This window comes from Vulpes vulpes, chromosome 14, assembly GCF_048418805.1.
Source record: "Vulpes vulpes isolate BD-2025 chromosome 14, VulVul3, whole genome shotgun sequence".
Lineage (NCBI taxonomy): Eukaryota > Metazoa > Chordata > Mammalia > Carnivora > Canidae > Vulpes > Vulpes vulpes.
Genome location: NC_132793.1, coordinates 56,124,978 through 56,144,352, shown reverse-complemented (window position 1 = coordinate 56,144,352; position 19,375 = coordinate 56,124,978). Strand labels below are relative to the sequence as shown.

Here is a 19,375-nt window from a genome sequence, read left to right as displayed (position 1 = left end):
CTTCACCATGAGTGTATTGTTCTTGACAGTGAGCACGAAGGAGCCCCTGGTCGATGGGTTTTACACTGCACAGGACCCAGTTTCCTTCCACATCCTGAGTGATAGAAGCAGAAGCATTTGCTAAATATGACCTTATGGGGACCTCCTGGCTCTGGTCTCCCCCCCCCCCCTCCCGCTTCATGCAGACGTAAGACAGTTGTCTGTCCTACCGCCCATGCCCCCACCCAATTCTGGCTGTGAGCAGAAAACATGTTAGGGGTCCATGCCTCTGAATTGGAAGGTACGTTTTACCGATGATTTTCTTCTCTGTGACCCGGGTGGTGTCCAGGTTTCCAGCCTCAGTCCCTAACCTGTTCAGGAAGCCTCCATGGCTGTGGGCAGTGTCCTCTTTCTCCTGCATGAGCCAGCCTCCTGCCCAAGAAGCTGTTTGTCCCTGTCCTTGTCCTTGGTAGCACTCAGACCTTTCAAGCCTTCCCAAACTCCTGCCTCCAACCTTGCTCGGTGCCACTTTCCCCAAACACAAGCAAGGAGATGCAACATAGAAACATCACCGAATGGTGTTTTGAGCAAACCCAGTTCTAGAACAGAGCAAACTAAGAGATATAGAGTAATGGGGAAAGAAAAAAAAAAAAAGCTGTATGGCTTGGACTGAGGAAGCGTGCCGTTCCTGAAATGGGCTCCCCCGGTGCAGGTGCCAGGGTGCCCGTCGCCACAGCCCGGGCAGGACGGCTTCCATCTGGGACCTGTCCACGGTGCAGAGGGCTCCGGGGGGGTTCTGGGGTCCGGCTCCAGCTGCGTCTGGCTGTCTGCCTGGGATCCTCTGACTGCACTTCTGCATAGTGAATCTCTAGGCGAAGCGAATGCTTTCAGGGCGCTTCGAGGTTTGTGAAGCGCCCCCACCACTTGCACCTCCCTTGGTTTACAGAATGACTGTGAGGTAAGTGGAAGTAGCCCTGTTTTTACAAGAGAGGAAACTGAGGCTCGGTAGATGAAGGGACTGGCTTGATGAGAGACCCCTCGGAAGTGGCGCAGGCGGGGTTCATAGGCTTCGGGGCCTGTCGGCGGGCACGGCAGTGCGTGGATGGTGCTGATGCCCAGAGGGAGATGTCAATGGCATGTCCTTCAGGCCACTTCCAAACCACCACGGTGTCAGCGTTGGTTCCTGTGCCGCCCCCCATCCCACCCGAGTTCCGCAGAGCCCGTTCCGCTGGGGAGCACAGCCGATCGGGAGCAGTTGCAGGTCGGCCCCACAGGACGGCTTTGCGTCGGCGACACCCAGACCAGTCTCCCTTGGCGTCTCCTTTTCTCCCATATACACAGTCATTCTCTGCTCTAGGCCTCGTTGGGATCTTTTTTTTAATAATAAATTTATTTTTATTGGTTTATCAGTTTTATTGGTGTTCAATTTGTCAATATACAGAGTAACACCCAGTGCTCATCCCATCAAGTGCCCCCCTCAGTGCCCGCCACCCAGTCACCCCCACCCCCCGCCCTCCTCCCCTTCCACCACCCCTAGTTCGTTTCCCAGAGTTAGGAGTCTCTCATGTTCTGTCTCCCTTTCTGATATTTCCCACTTATTTTTTCTCCTTTCCCCTTTATTCCCTTTCACTATTATTTATATTCATATTCCCCAAATGAATGAGACCATATAATGTTTGTCCTTCTCTGATTGACTTACTTCACTCAGCATCATACCCTCTAGTTCCATCCACGTTGAGGCAAATGGGGGGTATTTGTCGCTGGGATCTTAAAGCTGGTATGGCTATGATCGGGCCCCGGTGACTGATGGATCTACCTTTTTCTCCCTCCCCTAGTCTCTCCTCTAGCCCCCCGGTGAACACTGTTTGCATTTTGCTGCTTGAATCTTCATTTATGCCACTTTTTTTTTTTTTTTTTTGTCTTCAGGTTTTGTGATGAAGGAACCTGTACAGACAAAGCCAATATTCTATACGCCTGGGCAAGAAATGCTCCCCCCACCAGACTCCCCAACGGTATGTCTGAGGCCTCTTGCGTAGCCTTCTCTACAGCTGTTTAGTTTCTGACTCGAAACTAAATCATCTGTCCTTTCCACAGTCATCGACAGCGTTCCGTTTTGTAATTTCACGCTAAAAATTACCTGTATTGCTCGCTCTGTATAGAAAAGGTTTGGCTTAGGTAGTTAACTCTTTGGCTGCCTCTCTCCGCTAAGTAACTTGCCCCCACAACAGCTTAGAAAGAATTAGAAGATGGACAAGTACACCTCGAGCAACCTTTGGCCTATGGCACATTGGTTCTCGACAGCAGGAGCGTCTCGTGAGCCAAGAGAGCTAGGAATTAAGTAAATTGCTGTTTCAGCAAACATTTTTTTTTAAATTTATTTATACATAGAGACACAGAGAGAGAGAGGCCGAGATACAGGCAGAGGGAGAAGCAGGCTCCATGCAGGGATCCCAGGTCTCCAGGATCACGCCCTGGGCTGTAGGCAGTGCTAAACCGCTGCGCCACCAGGGCTACCCCAGATTTTTTTTTTTTTAATAGCCTTGGTACCTGGGTATTTGATGTAATGCCAGACCTCAGCTGGCTTTCTGACGTCACTCGAATCTGTTCCTCAGCTTCCAATGAGTGCATGAATTACCAGACTCTTTTATCACCTCGCTGGCTCTTAACATCAGAGGGAATGTGCAGTTCTGTCCCAGGATACGTCTGCCTTGGTCCGAGGCTGGCGTCTCGTGATGCATGTGGCCCTCTTTTGCCTCCCTACCTTTGCAAGTTCTCATCGATATGTTTTGCTTTGCTTCGAATGAGCTTCTGAATCCTCTCAACAGTTTAACAGGCAGCTGCTGCTAAACAAGTTTGAAAACTATTGGGGTGGGGGGGTGGCAGGGCGATGGGGAAAGGCTGTTACAGATTCGTTGACATTTTTAAGATTCATTAGTTGAGGCAGGAAAAAAAATTTTCTCTGCTTGTAAATATTTTCTCTCCAGATTTTTTTTTTTTTTTTTAGCTTTCTAGATAATTCTATAGGAACTCTTTGGATTCCAAAAACATATTGACACGCTGCACTTTGTAATCTCACTGATAACCGATTTCCTCAATAACATTTTTTTAATTTATATTTTTATTTATTTATTCATGAGAGACACAGAGAGAGAGAGGCAGAAACTTGGAGGGAGAAGCAGGCTCTATGCAGGGAGCCCGAGGAGGGACTCAATCCCGGGTCTCCAGGATCACGCCCTGGGCTGAAGGTGGCCCTAAGCCGCTGAGCCACCCAAATTGCCCCCCTCAGTAACATTTTTGCAGATATATGTTTTCATATGGAAATAAAAGCATGTCCCCCGAGATGCTCCTAAGAAGTCTGTTTTCTGTATTGAATCAGAAAATAAAAAGGAATGTGAATATGTCCAAAACAAAATGAAAGAATGGGCTTCTGTATGTCTGTTACCTAATCAACAAGGATAGAATGCTGCTTTCTTCGATTTCTCCCCTTAAAGTGTATGTGGTGCCTCTGGTTCCGAAATGGGAAGTAGGAATAGAATTGTATCAGAGCTTTGAGAAGGAATGATAGATTATATTAGAAATTGTCTGTTGAATGCCTGACTCATGTTCGTTTTCATAGAACATAGCTTCGTGTGTTACATACTATTTTACTTCCCTTTGGATTTCATAGATCCACGACCTGAGATTAAATGCTCCACTTGAGACTGATTTCTAAAATTCTGATTTACCTTCTTTATGGATCTTTAGGTGTTGGCTTCAGAGTTGGAGGAGAGACCGGCAGTAAATACTTTGTACTCCAAGTGCACTATGGGGATATTAGTGCTTTCAGAGGTAAGTTTTGAAATGTTGGAACTAAGCACAACTTTAAATACTACAAACATATAAACTATATGTGAAAAATGCAAAATGTACATACTATAGATCACACTTCCTGCCCACCTGGAAATGACGACTGCTTTTGTTTCCTTTAATTGGGGGACTGTTGAAGAAACGACTTTTACCTCAAAAGTTATATTCTCTTATACGTCCGGTGTGCTGCTTTCTCTTATGCTGACGTCTGGGTTCTTTTGCTTTCCAATGTGTCGCCTTATCTACCTCCTTCTACTGGGGGATTGCTTCCAAGGAATGTTATCAGAGGAATAGGGATTTAGCAGTGTATTTCCGTTGCTATAAGCAAGGCACGGGGAGAGTCAACCTGTTTTGCAGTACTGGGGAACTTCTCAAACACTCAGGCCCGTGTCAGTGCTTCATCTGTGATCTACGCTGGCCGCTCCGTGGACTCTTCCATCGTCCACTGACTGATGCACATACCCCGCCTACTCCTTTGACACTGCTAAACACCCTCCCCACCCCCAACAACTCACTGGTCTGCCCATGATTACTATGCACTTCATATTTTTTTTAATTGACGTATAGCCAACATACAATATCCTGTTAGTTTCAGGTGTGCATCACAGTGATTCAATATTTTTATATACTCTAAAATGATCCCCATGATAAGTCTAGTTACCATCTGTCACTATACACAGTCATTACAATATTATTGACAGTGTTCCCTATGCTGTACATTAATCCCCATGACTTGATTTTATAGCTGGAAGTTTGTACTACGTACTACTCCCTTTAAGTCCTCCTTTTCTTATTATAGAATCATTAGCATGAGAAAGGGGCCCTGTTCCCAAGGCAACCCACACTGGTACTTGGTCTTTCTGCTGTATTTAGTCAAATTCCAACCGCCTCCCAGGTTCACACTGCGGTGTTCACAGGAGTGTAAATATTAAGCAATCTTCTCTTTGGCTTATCAGCTTTTCCACTATGTTTTGCTGACTTACACGTATCGCCCCAAGTTCTCTAACATTAGATTTCTGCTAACCAACCTGATACATTTTCCTCTCCAGACACATTAGCTTTCCATCCGGCAACTAGGTCTTGAAGCACGAGTCCATCTCTGCCTATAAAGTATCCTCTGGGGCCTTTGCGGAGAGTGCCTCATGTGGTGATGGGGGCTCCACAGATTCTCAGTATTCAGGACTGGGGCAGTAAATACAGTCCTTCTCTGGAAAAATATATTAGAATCATTTCATATGATCGAAAGATTATTCTGAGCACTGCAATCAGATATGTTATCAATTAAACAAGTCCCTATGGACCAGCCCATGAACCTAACTTCCAAATAAAACCTGTTTCTATATTGAAAATAACAGTAAAAGGGATCCCTGGGTGGCTCAGCAGTTTAGCTCCTGCCTTCGACCCAGGGCGTGATGCTGGATTCCAGGGTCAAGTACCACATCGGGCTCCCTGCATGGAGCCTGCTTCTCCCTCTGCCTGTGTCTCTGCCTCTCTCTCTCTCTCTCTCTCTCTCTCTCTCTCTCTGTGTGTGTGTGTGTGTCTCTCGTGAATAAATAAATAAAATCTTTTTAAAAATAATACTAAAAAATAATAAAATATAAAATAAAAATAACACTCTGAGTTATAGTATACAAATAGCTGTCCATCTTGGGAACCGAACCTGAAACCTTGTTCACTGTAGTGTTAAGGCAGTTTCGTTGAAAACAATGAAATAAATGTTTGCGTTGGAGGAACAAAGACAGAAATTATCTGCTCTAAAAATTTAACACATTGGATTGGTGTCATTGGAACAGACAGGTGCCAACACTGCTGACTTGCAGAGCATTGGCGAGAGTGTAGGAGACAAGGAAGGCCTTCCCTGACCACCACAAGGGAAGTCCCGGTTGTACCCATGCTCACTGCCCCCCCCCCCCTTCCGTCCCTCCAAAGAGCCCCCTGGACTTCCCTTTTCAACCAGATTCCTCCTAGCTTTGTAGTACATCCTAACCGATACTACGTCGACACCCTAGGGAAGATGGATGATACAGACTAGTTTTAAAATCTATTACTGTCACAATTTAATTTATCACTGGAGAGGAATTCATTTTGTTTTGTAATTTATGTTTAATCTAGGGACAATTTAGAAGTTCTGAGATTTAATATGTAAATACAGAGTTATTCTTTACTATAAGAGACCGATGAGCAACTTTCATAGGAATTTTGCATTTTTCATTTTTTTTGAGAACCATTTTTCTTAAAGAAGGTATATATGAGGCATGAGTTAGAAGGATTACTCGTGCTATAATTCCAAGGACCCTGTTGTAATATAACAAAAATGTGAACAAAAAAAATCTCACCCGTGTAATTTTTTCGGTAGTATTAGATATGGTCTTGTGCCTTAAACCACACATGACTTAGAAAATAAACACATGGGAAAATATCAAATCTCACTAAAATTAGAGAGCATTTTACATTTATTAAATCAGGGGTGAGTGGAGATTGCATTATAAAACCAGAACTGCCAGGGTTTGAACTAATTGGGCACAGTTTGGGAGCTTTTTTAAATGAGTGCAGTGTTTTGAAAAGCAAGCTTGTCATATTATATGCATTTTATACAGAACATTAAAATCTCACTCAGGGCTTTTGTCCTAAAGAAAGAGTTGTTGTTTTTAAACGAGCTACCTACCCATGGTTGTTTACGCCCCATTAACTATTGATATGAAAAACTGGAAAGTTAACAAAGGTCCCTTAATAGGGGACTAGTTAAATAAATGGTATAATAACAAGTCTTAAAAATTTATATAGACCATGTAATAACAAATCATAAAACTCTATGTATGCTCACATGTTTCCAAGTATTATAAAGAACAAGAAAAAAAAATAGTCAATAACATGAAAGTCAGAATTGAGTGATTTTTTTTCTTTCCAAATGTTGTAATATTATCTTGATGTTTTTAAATCCTACAAGTAGAAGTAGTATGTTAAGTCTTTCAGTACCTACCAGTTAATATGCTACATTCCCAATTATACCCTCTTGACAAAAAGCTCAGTATAAATCTCTACACACCTGGTTTGCAAGAAGGAGTGACTTAGACTGTACAAAGGTTCTATATTGTGATGGCACACTTGCCGCTAGAAGCACCTAGAAGTGAAAAATAATCATGCCATCATACCTTCTAGTGATTATAAATTATATATTTTTATTGCATATCATATACATATGTCTTACATACTTTATCTACACATACACACATAGCCAAATCATAGTAGTGTCGGGCACAGTTTGAACTTGATGTTAAAACTGTTGATTTTTAATGGTTTTATTTATTTATTCATGAGAGACACAGAGAGAGAGAGAGAGAGGCAGAGACACAGGCAGAGGGAGAAGCAGGCTCCATGTAGGGAGCCCGACGTGGGACTCGATCCCCGGACTCCAGGATTGTGCCCTGGGCCAAAGGCAGACGCTAAACTCCTGAGCCACCCAGGGATCCCAAACTATTGATATTTTTAAGTATAGAAATTAAACATCAGAGGAACACCAGAAGAAAATTATGGCATTACTGAAAAGTAGGGAAATGTTTGGCCTACAGGTGTTGTGGGTATTTATCCTTACAGGGAGTGTTTCTCCTTACATAAGAAGCCTAGGACTTCTCCTTAATAAAATACCAACAGTGAAGGTAAAATCTGTTGGAATACGATAAAGTATCAGAAGCCAGAGGAGTGTGTCTTGGACCGTGATCTCGATTAGTAGGAAAAAAAATCAAGCGTGATTTTCGAGGGGGTTCTGTGGGATCGCATGAAATATTTGTTTTGGTTTGGTCCTTGTTTGTTTTGGAAATTGTGCAGCATGTGAAGCCACTAAAGCATCATTTATAAACACCCATCTTTATTAAATGCCACGCCAATCACAGTTATCAGACCCATGCTGGGGGGCTGGGTGGTCTAACCTTCCTGCCCACTGGCATTTCGTATATGCTAGCTGGAGAGACAAGCACCAAATCTGCCTTTATAGACAGTACTAGAACTGCATACCCGATATGGGGGCCATGGAGAGGTGGAGCAGGGAGGGCCATGTCTGGGGAAGGCTTCTTAGAAGATGGAAACTGAGCCAGGATGAATAGTGATCAGAGCCCCCAGGTGGGCAGAGGGAGGGGAAGACACGTTCCAAACAAAGGTAAAAGCATGTGCATAGACACAGGGAAGTGAAAAAGCCTCATGTCCACAAGGAACTTTCAATAATTTGGTACTACTGGAGTGTGAAATGCAAAGAGAGAGGTGGCAAGAAACGAGAACATTGGTGAAGGGTGGGGGCCAGGCCATGCAGAGCTTTGTTAGGACTTTATCATCCTGCAAAGCACTCCGAGTGCTTATCAGCCGGGCAGTAACCTGGGCTTCCGTCATAGGCTTGACTGCATGGAGAAGCATGGAGAAGCTACTAGCCTTTGAAGAAAAGATCGGGGCTTTTGCAGGCCAGGGTGACCCAGGGCTGAGCCTCTGGAAAGCCAGAATGAGTTCCTAACTTTGTATAAATTAATAATCCATGGAGAAAATAATATAATATAATTAGAAATGATTGTCCCAGGGAGGCTGGCTGGCCTGGATGGTGGAGCATGCTATTCTTGATCTTGGGGTTGTGAGTTCGAGCTCCGTGTTGGGTGTCGGGGTTGCTTGTGGCTCAACGGTTTAGCGCCGCCTTCAGCCCAGGGCCTGATCCTGGTGGAGACCCGGGATCGAGTCCCACGTCGGGCTCCCTGCGTGGAGTCTGCTTCTCCCTCTGCCTGTGTCTCTGCCTCTCTTTCTGTCTGTGTCTCTCATGAATAAATAAATAAACAAAATCTAAAAAAAAAAAAAAAGAAATGAATATCCCATATAAGAAGTAGCCTTGTGCAGGGGTTAGGTGATCAGACCCTAAAGCTTGATGGCCTGGAGACGGCACTTGCTAGTTTTGTCACCCTCACAAAGTTTCTGGACCTCTCTGCCTTCCTCCTCATTGATAAAATGGAATCATGATGGTTTATAAAAAGATATCTGGTAAGTGCTCAGTACATGTTAACAGGCATCATTATAGTCACTATAAAAGGCTTCAAGCTGACCTAAATTGCCCTAAATGCAACCTTTTGGTCATCGTTGCCCATAATATAAAGAGTATGTTGGTTGCTTTTGCTTTTCAGGGGGTTAGAATTTCTGGTTATATTTTGAGACAGAGCTGTTCGTAGCTGTCACGTTGCTGCTAGAAGTTTCCTAGTTCTGCTGTTTCCTGTTCTCCATGGCAGTTTTTATTATTCATTGTTCATTTATGAGAAGATAAACTACAAGACTGTCCCTGCCTTCAAGGAAATTAGAATAATGGGAGCTAGAGATTCCTTCTGGTCCTCTTCCTCCCCACCCCCCACCAAATTTTTTCAATAAAGTCTTGTTCCAAAGAGAAACAAAACTCTCCTGAGATTGTTGCAGAAACTATATTTCTTCTGGATATTTTGGCCCCTGGGGGAATCTTAAGAAAACCAGCCTTTGCTTTGCATAGTTACTGGTATTAGCTTACTGGGTTTCAGCATTAGCTCACTTCTCAAACTGGGAAAACCCATTTACTCACCAGCTGAAGTTGGAACTGATATCCTTGAAGTGGAGGTAAGGACGTCCGCCCAAGTGCGTGAGTTCCAACTCCCTTTGGGTTGGCCGAATTTCCGACCTGGAAACCACTTACTGTCCTTCAGTTCTTGTTGCTTATAGGAAAACTATATCGGGTATTGTCAAAGATACGGGCCCCCTACCCCCTGACATGTGCTCACGTACACCCACGTCCAGGGCTTGGCTCCAGCCCTCAAAACATACGTGTATTTTAGGATGTTCCCTGCAGTGTAGCTGAAAGATTCATTTTCCTTAGAGGGGGGTGTGTAATCCTTAATTCTAAATCAGCTGAATGAAACCCCGGGGATCCTGTTTGCAACTCTTCTTCTTTTTTTTTTTTTAATTTTTATTTATTTATGATAGTCACACAGAGAGAGAGAGAGAGAGAGAGGGAGGCAGAGACACAGGCAGAGGGAGAAGCAGGCTCCATGCACCGGGAGCCCAACATGGGACTCGATCCAGGGTCTCCAGGATCGCGCCCTGGGCCAAAGGCAGGCGCCAAACCACTGCACCACCCAGGGATCCCTGCAACGCTTCCTTATGTGGACTCTTGGAAATGTAGCCTCCCAATTGCTGGGATTATAAGTAAAATCAGATAATGAAATTCACGTTAGTAGTAGCCTTAGAGAATTGATAAATCCATTTCGATAGGCACACTTTCCAGAAAGCTTAAGCTTTTAACTCTGCAAGTACCGTAGCTTTACAACATTTTGGACAGAAATCTTTCCCAAAGATATTACATGTCTTTTGAAATTAAAACAGGTGGCAGGTGTTGAATGCCTGTGGTAGCTGTGTCCAGCATCGCTGACGGGCCTTAAACATTAGTTTCCCTCTCTACCCCCCCCCCCCACTAGCTTCCCAATTTGGGGATATCTTCCTGAATGTCAACGACTGCACACTGATTTCCCTCAGAATTTTAGGACTGCATGGAGTTTATCTGGTACTGGGGCTGTGGCCTTCGTCTCTCTGCTTTTCTGTTTTCTATATGTTCCTCTTTGCCAAGCTACCATTTCAGCTCCCTTTAATTCAAACAGAGCACCGTGTGGAGGCCCTGAGGGGTAAGCTCAAAACTCTGCCCTCGTGGAGCTCACCAGCCAGTGGCAGCAAATAAAAATAGAAAATAGCAATAATCATGTGAGTCAATACACAGCCCTTGGAGTTAGAGGGGATGAAGAGGCAGGCAAGACCCTACCCAGTTTAGACAGAGATTGATTCCGAATAGGCCTTGTTCTCCCTTGTTCTAAGTTGCTGAGTTAGATGTGGAATCTGGGTGGCTCCATTTCATGACTCAGAATTAAAGCTCTTACAGGGAACTTTTTGAATAAAATGGTGAGGACACCAGTGCCTGGACCTGGTGACATCGCGATTTACTTCTCCTTGTTGTCCTTGTGTTATTCCATCCTGTGATCCATTAGGTGTGGCCTCTGAACAGCTTCGTTCCAGGCAGGTGGGTGTCCCTAGACACCGGGTGTGAGGTCAAGCCCGCACCCTCTACACTGGTCCACATTTCCCCCCTGAGGGTGCCTGGCTCACCACCACTGCGGGAACAGTGGGAAGAGCGTGCAGGATGGGAACAGCGGCAGGCGGGAGGGAAGACAGGGATTCTGACTCCACTGTGACTTCTATTACATCTCTGCCTCCTACAAGACCACTGGCCAGAAGCTGTTGGAGAAAGCTTTGGCATTGTGAGCCCAGGAGAAGACCCCTTGCTGATGCATTTTTGTGCAGGATGGAGTGTAGGTCAGTGGCAGGGCATGTACACTCAAAATTCTATGGTTCTGGCGTCCAGCAGGTCTCTGTGACTCTAGTGCAAGCCTGAGAGTGCTCCTGACTCCCCGCTACCTGCTGGTGGAGACAGTGGGAAACTGTGGGGACGGTCACGCCCCACCACCTCCTCTGCTGTCTCCTCTAAATCCCACTCAGGGCCTTCCTCCTGTGCGCTCGCCAGGAAGATGCCCCACGCCTGCTTTTACTCCTCTGCAAAGTGAAAGATGCCATGGGTGGGGTGTTCGAATCCCACGTAGCTTCTAGCATTCCGGATTGCCAGGAGCCTCCTCACTGACAGGGAGACCTAGTGGCACCTTACTAGCACTCAGCCTGGCCTTTCCTGAATAGGCCCCTGATGTACACGTGCGTTGGGAAGCCTAATTGCCTTCCAGAATACAGGAGGTTGGGGCGCCTGTGAGGCTCAGTCGGTTAAGCGTCTGCCTTCGGCTCAGGTCATGATCCCAGGGTCCTGGAATCTAGCCCCTCCTTTGCTCAGCAGGGAGTCTGCTTCTCCCTCTCCCCCACCCTGCTCATGCTCTCTCTTGCTGTCTCTCTCTCAAATAAATAAAATCCTAAAAAAAATATATGTTTGTGGACACACACACACACACGAGGTTAGTTCTCACCACGGTCTTTCATTCCAGGGTGCAGATAATGTGTCCAAGTCTCACCACCAGGGACAGCAGCCCTGCTAAGCTTAAACAAGCTTATCCTCAGCACATACAGAAATGTGGTTCCAAGAAGGATACGCTTTGCCTCAGTTTCTCTCTGCTCTCCCAAGGCTGTGATTCCCATGCCACTCAGCAGGTCTCCTCCTTTCTTCCCTCCCCCATGTCCATTTTTTATTTCTCTATTATTCCTTGATATAAGGGCACAAACTTCTACCCAAATGCTTTGGGCCACATGTGGTTTGGAAGTAAGGACTTTCAACCTGATAGAAAGGTACTCCAACGCAAAAGTTACGTATTACGTGATATCACCTTTGGGATTCTGGAGCAGCAGCCCTAATCATATATGCTTGTGTTCCTATGGGAAAATGTTCAAATAGTCACACTGCAAGGGATAAAGACCATAAATAGCATCACATCCGTTCAGACCAAATTTTGCTGCCAAACATTTAAACAACAACCACCACCACCACCTTAGGCTTCCAGAGCTTTTCAGATTTCAGAGTTGCAATAAGTTCTATTAGAACAAAGAAACCTGAGTCATCAGTTAAAATAATAACAAGGATTGGAGGACTCTGGATATAGCTGAATATTTTCCCATTAAAACATTCTTTCCCAAACTTTTATTTTTCATCTTTTAGAAAATACAGGAAAACATTAAAAAGAAAAGTTTAAAAAAAATCACCCACAATACCTTACTATTGAAAAATCCTATGAGGTGATGGCTGCACATCTCTATGAAAATACTAAAAACCAATGAATTATACACTTTAAAGGGGTAAATTGTATGGTATGTAGATTATGTCTCAGTGAAGCTATTGAAGAAAAGGCATATAGATCACAAAAAAGAATCTATAGCCCCCTCTTCATTTCCAGCTCCCTTTCTCCCTGGACACCCCCCCCCCCCGCCAGGTAACTATCATTTATATCTGCCTAACTTTTCATAATGCTTATCCTGACTAATGTTTCTGTATAAACACAGAAACCATGGAGGTGGATATATGCACTTTTTCTTTTTTTGGACAAAAATCGGACCACTCGCTTCACAGATCTGCATCTGCTGTTGTTTTGCATTTACCAGTGTGCCCTGAGCACATTTCTAGGGCAGACCATGTAAAGCTCTTCCGTTATTTATAACGGCGGCCTAGTGTTCTGTGGTGCAGACATACTATGATGTATATAGCCCGCTCCCTATTAAAGACATTTAAGTTCTGAGATTTTTGTGCTATCACAAGCGATGCTGCAGTGAACTTTAATGTAAGCAGTGTTTTAAGTAACGATGTTTTGCTACTGCAGGGTAAAGTTCTAGAAATGGGATTTTCAGTTCGTGGAGTGTTTAAGCCTTAACAGATTTCCACCAAATTACCCAACAAAACAGTTTTTCCAATTTACAGTCCAAGGGAGTGAGTGAGCCTCATATCCTTACCTCCACTAGATGTTTTCACACTTGAAAAATTTTACCCATTGTTTACTTAAAACAAAGAAACTCCTCTTATTATTTCATTAAAATGATTGGAATTAGCTGAAAGGTCTTAATAGAATTACCTCTAAAGTACATCCTCTTTACTAAATTCTGGGAAGGTCAGGATTTCTCAGAATCTGATCTGAGGACTTGCACCAGAATCTCCCTGCAGTGCTTTTTAAACGGAAAATTCCTGGTTCGAACCAGATCCTGAATTAGATGCAAAAAAGGTAGAGGTGAGGCACTGGTGTACTGGAGCTGGCTCATATGGATTCAACAATGCCTACTTGTTAATTTTCAGATTTTTTTTTGAGCTGTTCGCTAATTATAACCATCATTAGAAATGAAGGCAATACTCAAAAATTTTCATCTCCTAATTATTTTGCTACATTTTATTATCACTGCCCTTGAGTCATTTATTATTTCTCTTGTATCAATATGGTGGAAATACTGTAAAATGTTCAGTGATGACGCATTGCAGCCATTGCCTGAAATCGACTACAGAGGGAAAATTTACATTGTGGAAATTGACAAATGCTGCAGATCAGTGCTTGAGAAATTATTTTGTGGATTGTTTAGACTTTAAAAAAAAGATAGTGAGGTGCCTGGATGCCTGTTAAGGGTCAGATTCTTGGTTTCAGTTCAAGTCATGATCTCAGGGTTGTGAGATCGAACCCCAAGACGGGCTCCACACTAGGCCTGGAGTCTGCTGGAGATTCTCTCTCCCTCTCCCCTCCCCCTCCCCCTCATGCTTGCTCTCTCCTCGACTCTTTCTAAAATAAATAAATCTTTCTTTAAAAAAGAGAAAATTACGGAAAAGTTGTTAGTGATACATGTTACTGTGAAGAGTCCAAAAGTTTGAGGAAGCATTTTTCCAGTATTAAAAACTATTAACCAGGACAGCAGAGATTTTGCCCACATCACTGACAAGAAAATGCAGTCCCAACATGTATCTTTGTTGTTCCAATAAATAAGAACATCAACAAACATTCTTGGCTGAATTACTACTCATCGTTTAAAACCATACTTCGGCCATGGAAAAAGCTCGGCAAAAATTAAGGAAAGAATTCTGTGACATTCAACTGGTGATGGGGAATTTACAGTAAAGAATATTATATTATTATTAATTGTGTGGTACACACATTCATATTAACAAAAACTATAATCGATTCATATGTGCACACACATGCATTCTTTTCCCCAGACACAATGTGTTACCAGTACACCAGTGAGTCCAGAATTTGAAATTTTAATGAGCTGTTGATATTGATGCAAACTAAACTTTAAAAATCAAGGCTCAAGGCAGCCCAAGTGGCTCAGGGGTTTAGCACCTGCCTTCGGCCCAGGGTGTGATCCTGGAGTCCCGGGATCAAGTCCCACGTCGGGCTCCCTGCATGGAGCCTGCTTCTCCCTCTGCCTGTATCTCTGCCTCTCTCTCTCTCTCTCCCTCTCTCTCTCTCTCTCTCTCATGAATAATAAATAAATAAAATCTTTAAAAAAATAAATAAAAATAAAAAAAAAATAAAAATCAAGGTTCAGATTTTCCTAGTAAGAATTGAAGTTACTTCTGCATTTTTTTTCCCCAGTACTGCGGGTGTGTCAGGGCCATCTCCTGGGGCTTGGGACATGAGCAGAATAATTTGCACTTACCAAAATAAGTATAATTAAATCTCAATTCTCTTAAGAAAGGAGGAGCTTTGAAAGAGAAAAATGCATTTAATTACTGCCTGGTATTCTAGCACTTTCTTGATTTCACTTAAAAATTGGATGAAGAGTTTATTCTTAACTTTTTCGCAAAATTTGGTGTTTGCATTTCAAAAGGGTGTAATAGTAGAAGCCCCTTACGATGCATAAATGACTACTGGATATCCTCCTCCCTATATATAGGTGGGCAAATGTTCCTTCTTTGTATCTAGATGAACCTATGTGAAGGGTGAGCAAAAATAAGTTATATTCCCCCCCACCTATTTTTTACATTTTTATTTTTAAGTGGAATGTATAGAGTGACAGGGACGAGGAAGTGAGAGAAAGGCAGAGACCTTGAGACCGTTTCTGAGAGAGAAATGATTGGCACGCAGGTCACATTCCACTTACCTAAAATCCTGTAGCTTCTTAGACCTTTTCAGATAAAGAGAAGAGATGGAAATATGACCGAGAAGGATTGTTGAAAAGAAAAGCATCACCTTCTTTTCTTCTGAGAAGAAGGGAGTAAAAGCCATAAATCTTTAAGTGTTGTGTCCTAACATGTTTTTAAAGTGCTTGTTTTTAATGCCAGAGATGGAGTCTTCAGGGTGATGCAGTAGGAGCAATGGCCTAAAGGGCTCATCTAGCCCAACCCCTCCATTTTACGGAAATGGGGATCGATGCTCAGAAAGGTTAAGTGATTTGCCTAAGGTTATGTAGCTACTAGACCAATGCTATTAAAAACCAAAAAAAAAAAAATTTAATTTGTGTTGGATTTCTCACTTGTATATGAGCCACAGTTCACGTCTTGACTCTATAAAACAAATAATGGAGTCAGGGTTTCTAATAGTCCTTGAACCACCAGCAACCGAGAGGAATGAGCTCATTCGTGCACAACAGAATACATATGAATAAAGACGGAGTTGTTTACCTCTTCTCATTTTTGCCTTTTCTTCCTGATGGATGAAGTAATCCACTTCCCTTTATCAAGCAGGGATGTATCTAAATCAGATTGCTTGATAATCCCACTGATTTCAGAAGAATTGAAATCGGATGTTCTTCACGTTCTTGTGTACCCTTCATTATACACAAGCAGCTTGATGTGAGTCATGGGAATGATTTTAGGTCTATTCAGTACCTCTCAAATGATCCAAAAGAAGCCTATTATCCTGCAATATATATATATATATATATATATATATATATATATATATATATTTTTTTTTTTTTTTTGCTCTCGCCAATCTCTTCACATAAATGTGAGCTCCCTGCTTCCCTAGCTTCCTGCATTGCAACTTTGTTAATCATCCTCAGTATGGAAGACTAATGATCCTTATTCATTTCATTCATTCCATGGGACACCTGTTTATTTTAATACCTAAATATGGCCATTAAGTGTCAGAAATTACATTTTCATTCATTTGGTTACGAGAAGGCCTGTAAAGCACTGCGGCATTATTTCTTTTTTAAAGGATATATTCAGAATGTTTCTTATCCCCAAAATGTATTTTTAAAGCAATTTAACATTGAACAATATAATATTTAGCTTAAGTGATGTCTTTTTTAGGAAAACAGAACGTTCCCTAATACCATTTAGTTTGTCGTATTTCAAATTTATTTTCTGGTTGTTTTTCAAGAAAACCTTATACTTTGCCTCCATTTACTCCTTCGCAACTCATGCTTTTGTAATCACTCGTAATTATTAACTCCTCTTTCGAAGTTAGTAACACTGCATAGTCCCAACTAATTAATTCCCTTTAAATTAACAGCAGATAACATTTCATTTTTTAACCAAAAGAAATCAAGAGGAGGAATAAAGTTACTTGCCATCGGCTCACATAAAAATTAAAAGATGCAATTAAGTTTCAGTGACATCTAGTTCAGGGTGTTGACACACTCTAAGATATTTTTCTCATATTTCATCCATATTCCAGCTGGTTTCCTACCCCTCACCCTGTCCCTCACTCCCTCCATTGCCGTAGCATGTTTATGTTTGTTTACTATGTTCTAGGAATTCCAGCAAAAGATAGAAGTTCTTAAAGAGCTATGCAAGAATTTGTATATTCCATTTCCCATTTGCTCTTAATTCTCTTTTATGGGAGTTGACCGTCTTACTTATAAAATGGGGAAGATGACCCTAAATAAATCCATGATCAAAAAAGCATTTGATGAAAATGATTCAATTATAATATTTAGTGATATTTACAAAATATTCTATTAGAAGAATGTAATCCAACCTACCCTGGGCCTAGAGGAGACCCCACTAACCCCCTATTTCTGCCAACAGGAACATTAGTCTCCTCTTCATCCAATTTGGAAACCCTTCATCCTGCTCTCCCTTTCTTTTCATTACATATTAATTCTCATTTTGTCTGTCTTTGAAAACCGTCAGGAGATTTTCTTATTGTAGGAATATTTCTCCCCCCCACACTTCTCAAGCCCCATGTTTTGGGGCAAGAATTTCTTATTCTTGTTTCCCCGACTCAAGTATAGTATACCTCCTATAAATAACTGAAAGGAGGATAAAATCTGGTCAGTAACCACAGTTCCTTCTACACTCCCCCTTTATCTTACACTGAAAAGACTTGCTTAAGGACTGAAGGAATTTTGAGAGATAACTTGAGTCATCAAAGGCTTTCAGTGTTTTTTTCATTAATGTGGGAGGGATACTTAGCACTTATATAGTACCTCTGAACTCAAAGGTGCTTTATAAATGTTATTCTATTCACATTACAACATAAACATACTGAATGACTGAAAATTAATGCTAAATCAAATATATGAGCTATAATGTTCAAAGTGTATTCCCTAATTAATACCACGGACTACATACATGCATAATTACATGTAAATTAGATACTTTAGATTAATTTTTTCATTGAAGAACTGAGCACAATACACAATAGTATTTTAAGTTGATGAAGACAATTGAGTGGAAAATGCAGACACTGATTTTAGATTGAGCTTCAAAGGCATATATTGCGGTTAAATTACTGCTTTTGCAGAATATAAACTTCCTGATTTCAAAACAAAGAAGGCTAGTGTTGCCTCTTTTTGTGTGTCATTCGTGAGCAGTAAAGGTTTAAGTTAAATAAAAGGGGGAGAACATGTTGCACAAAAGGGTTGAGAATTCCAGAAGGAGTGAAAGGTTACATACATAAAAAATACTCTCAAAATGATTTAAAATCCATAATAGAGTTTTATGTGAGAAACACTTTTAGCTTTATGTTTCAAATTGAATTTAAAGCAGTATCTTTGAGGCACCTGTGTGGTTCAATCAGTTAAGTGTCTGCCTTCAGCTCAGGTCATGATCCCTGGGATTGAGCCCTGCATCCAGCTCTCTACTCAGTGGGGAGCCTGCTTTTCCATATCCCTCTGCCCCTAACCCCCCCCCCCCCACACACACACTCATGTTCTCTCTCTCTCAAATAAATAAATTCTTTTAAAAAAGAAAAATATAAAACAGCATCTTTGACTACAAATATTAAAATCCCTTTTCATTCCATTATTTAATTTACCTAACACTTTTTGTATGGCTCCTAGGCTTTTGCAGGTGCATTCAGCCCTCAGTGGGGAGAACAGACAATAATTACTGGGAGACTGCAGAAGAAAACTTAGATTATCATTTTTAAAATGAATATATATTAAAAATAGAGATACAGAAATAGAAAAAGTCGAAGGACTTTCACTGAGAGAAAGGGGAAAAAATATTTCTTAGTAACCAGGTGTGATATCTAAAATAGTCCAACCAAAGCCCATGAAGCTAGTGGACAGCTGGTTAAAGGTGCCTGTTTTTAGCTAAAAGGCAACTCCAGAAGGACAAAACAAATGTTTACATAGAGCATATCCATAACGTAAAGATTTAAAACTTAATGCCTCAGGAGTGGAACACAAATGGAAGGTTTTGCCTCTTGATCTGGGTGTGTTTACAAGGGTATATATATATGTTTTAATTCCTGATGCTAGCTGTAGCTTCAGGACTGGGGGAGTATCTTTTACTTCCTTAGAAGTATGATTCTGGAGCGGTTCATAATTAAGGGAAGGATTTTTTAAATCCTAAACTTTACTGTAGTTTAGTTCTGGTTCTTTTTGTTTGTTTGTTTTTGTTTTTTTGGTTTTTTGTTTTTTTTTTTTTTTTTTTTGCATTCGTGAAAGATGGAAACAGGAAGGTGCTCTCACATTAGTCACACCCTCCACACAGAGTGATCATAAAAGCACATTGGTGAGCCGGCCTGCCTGCCTTCCATTTGATCTCTTTTGGGAACAGAACAGGCCATCCTTTGTGAAAGTCGTCTTCTTGCAAGATGGATAAATGCATTTTCTCTTCCTTGCCACAGGACAAATGGAAGCTAGTAATTTCTAG

At 42.0% G+C, this 19,375-nt stretch overlaps 1 protein-coding gene across 18 annotated transcripts in view; it reads left to right on the top strand.

Annotated features, from left to right (window-relative positions):
• The window catches only part of PAM (peptidylglycine alpha-amidating monooxygenase), a 274,294-nt gene that overhangs the window by 180,835 nt on the left and 74,084 nt on the right, over window positions 1-19,375 (top strand). For all 18 annotated transcript variants that reach the window (XM_072736674.1, XM_072736682.1, XM_072736681.1 and 15 more), the window contains 2 exons: window positions 1,906-1,991; window positions 3,724-3,807. In XM_072736674.1, coding sequence (XP_072592775.1) covers window positions 1,906-1,991; window positions 3,724-3,807 — 170 coding nt within the window. The remainder of the gene's footprint in view (window positions 1-1,905; window positions 1,992-3,723; window positions 3,808-19,375) is intronic.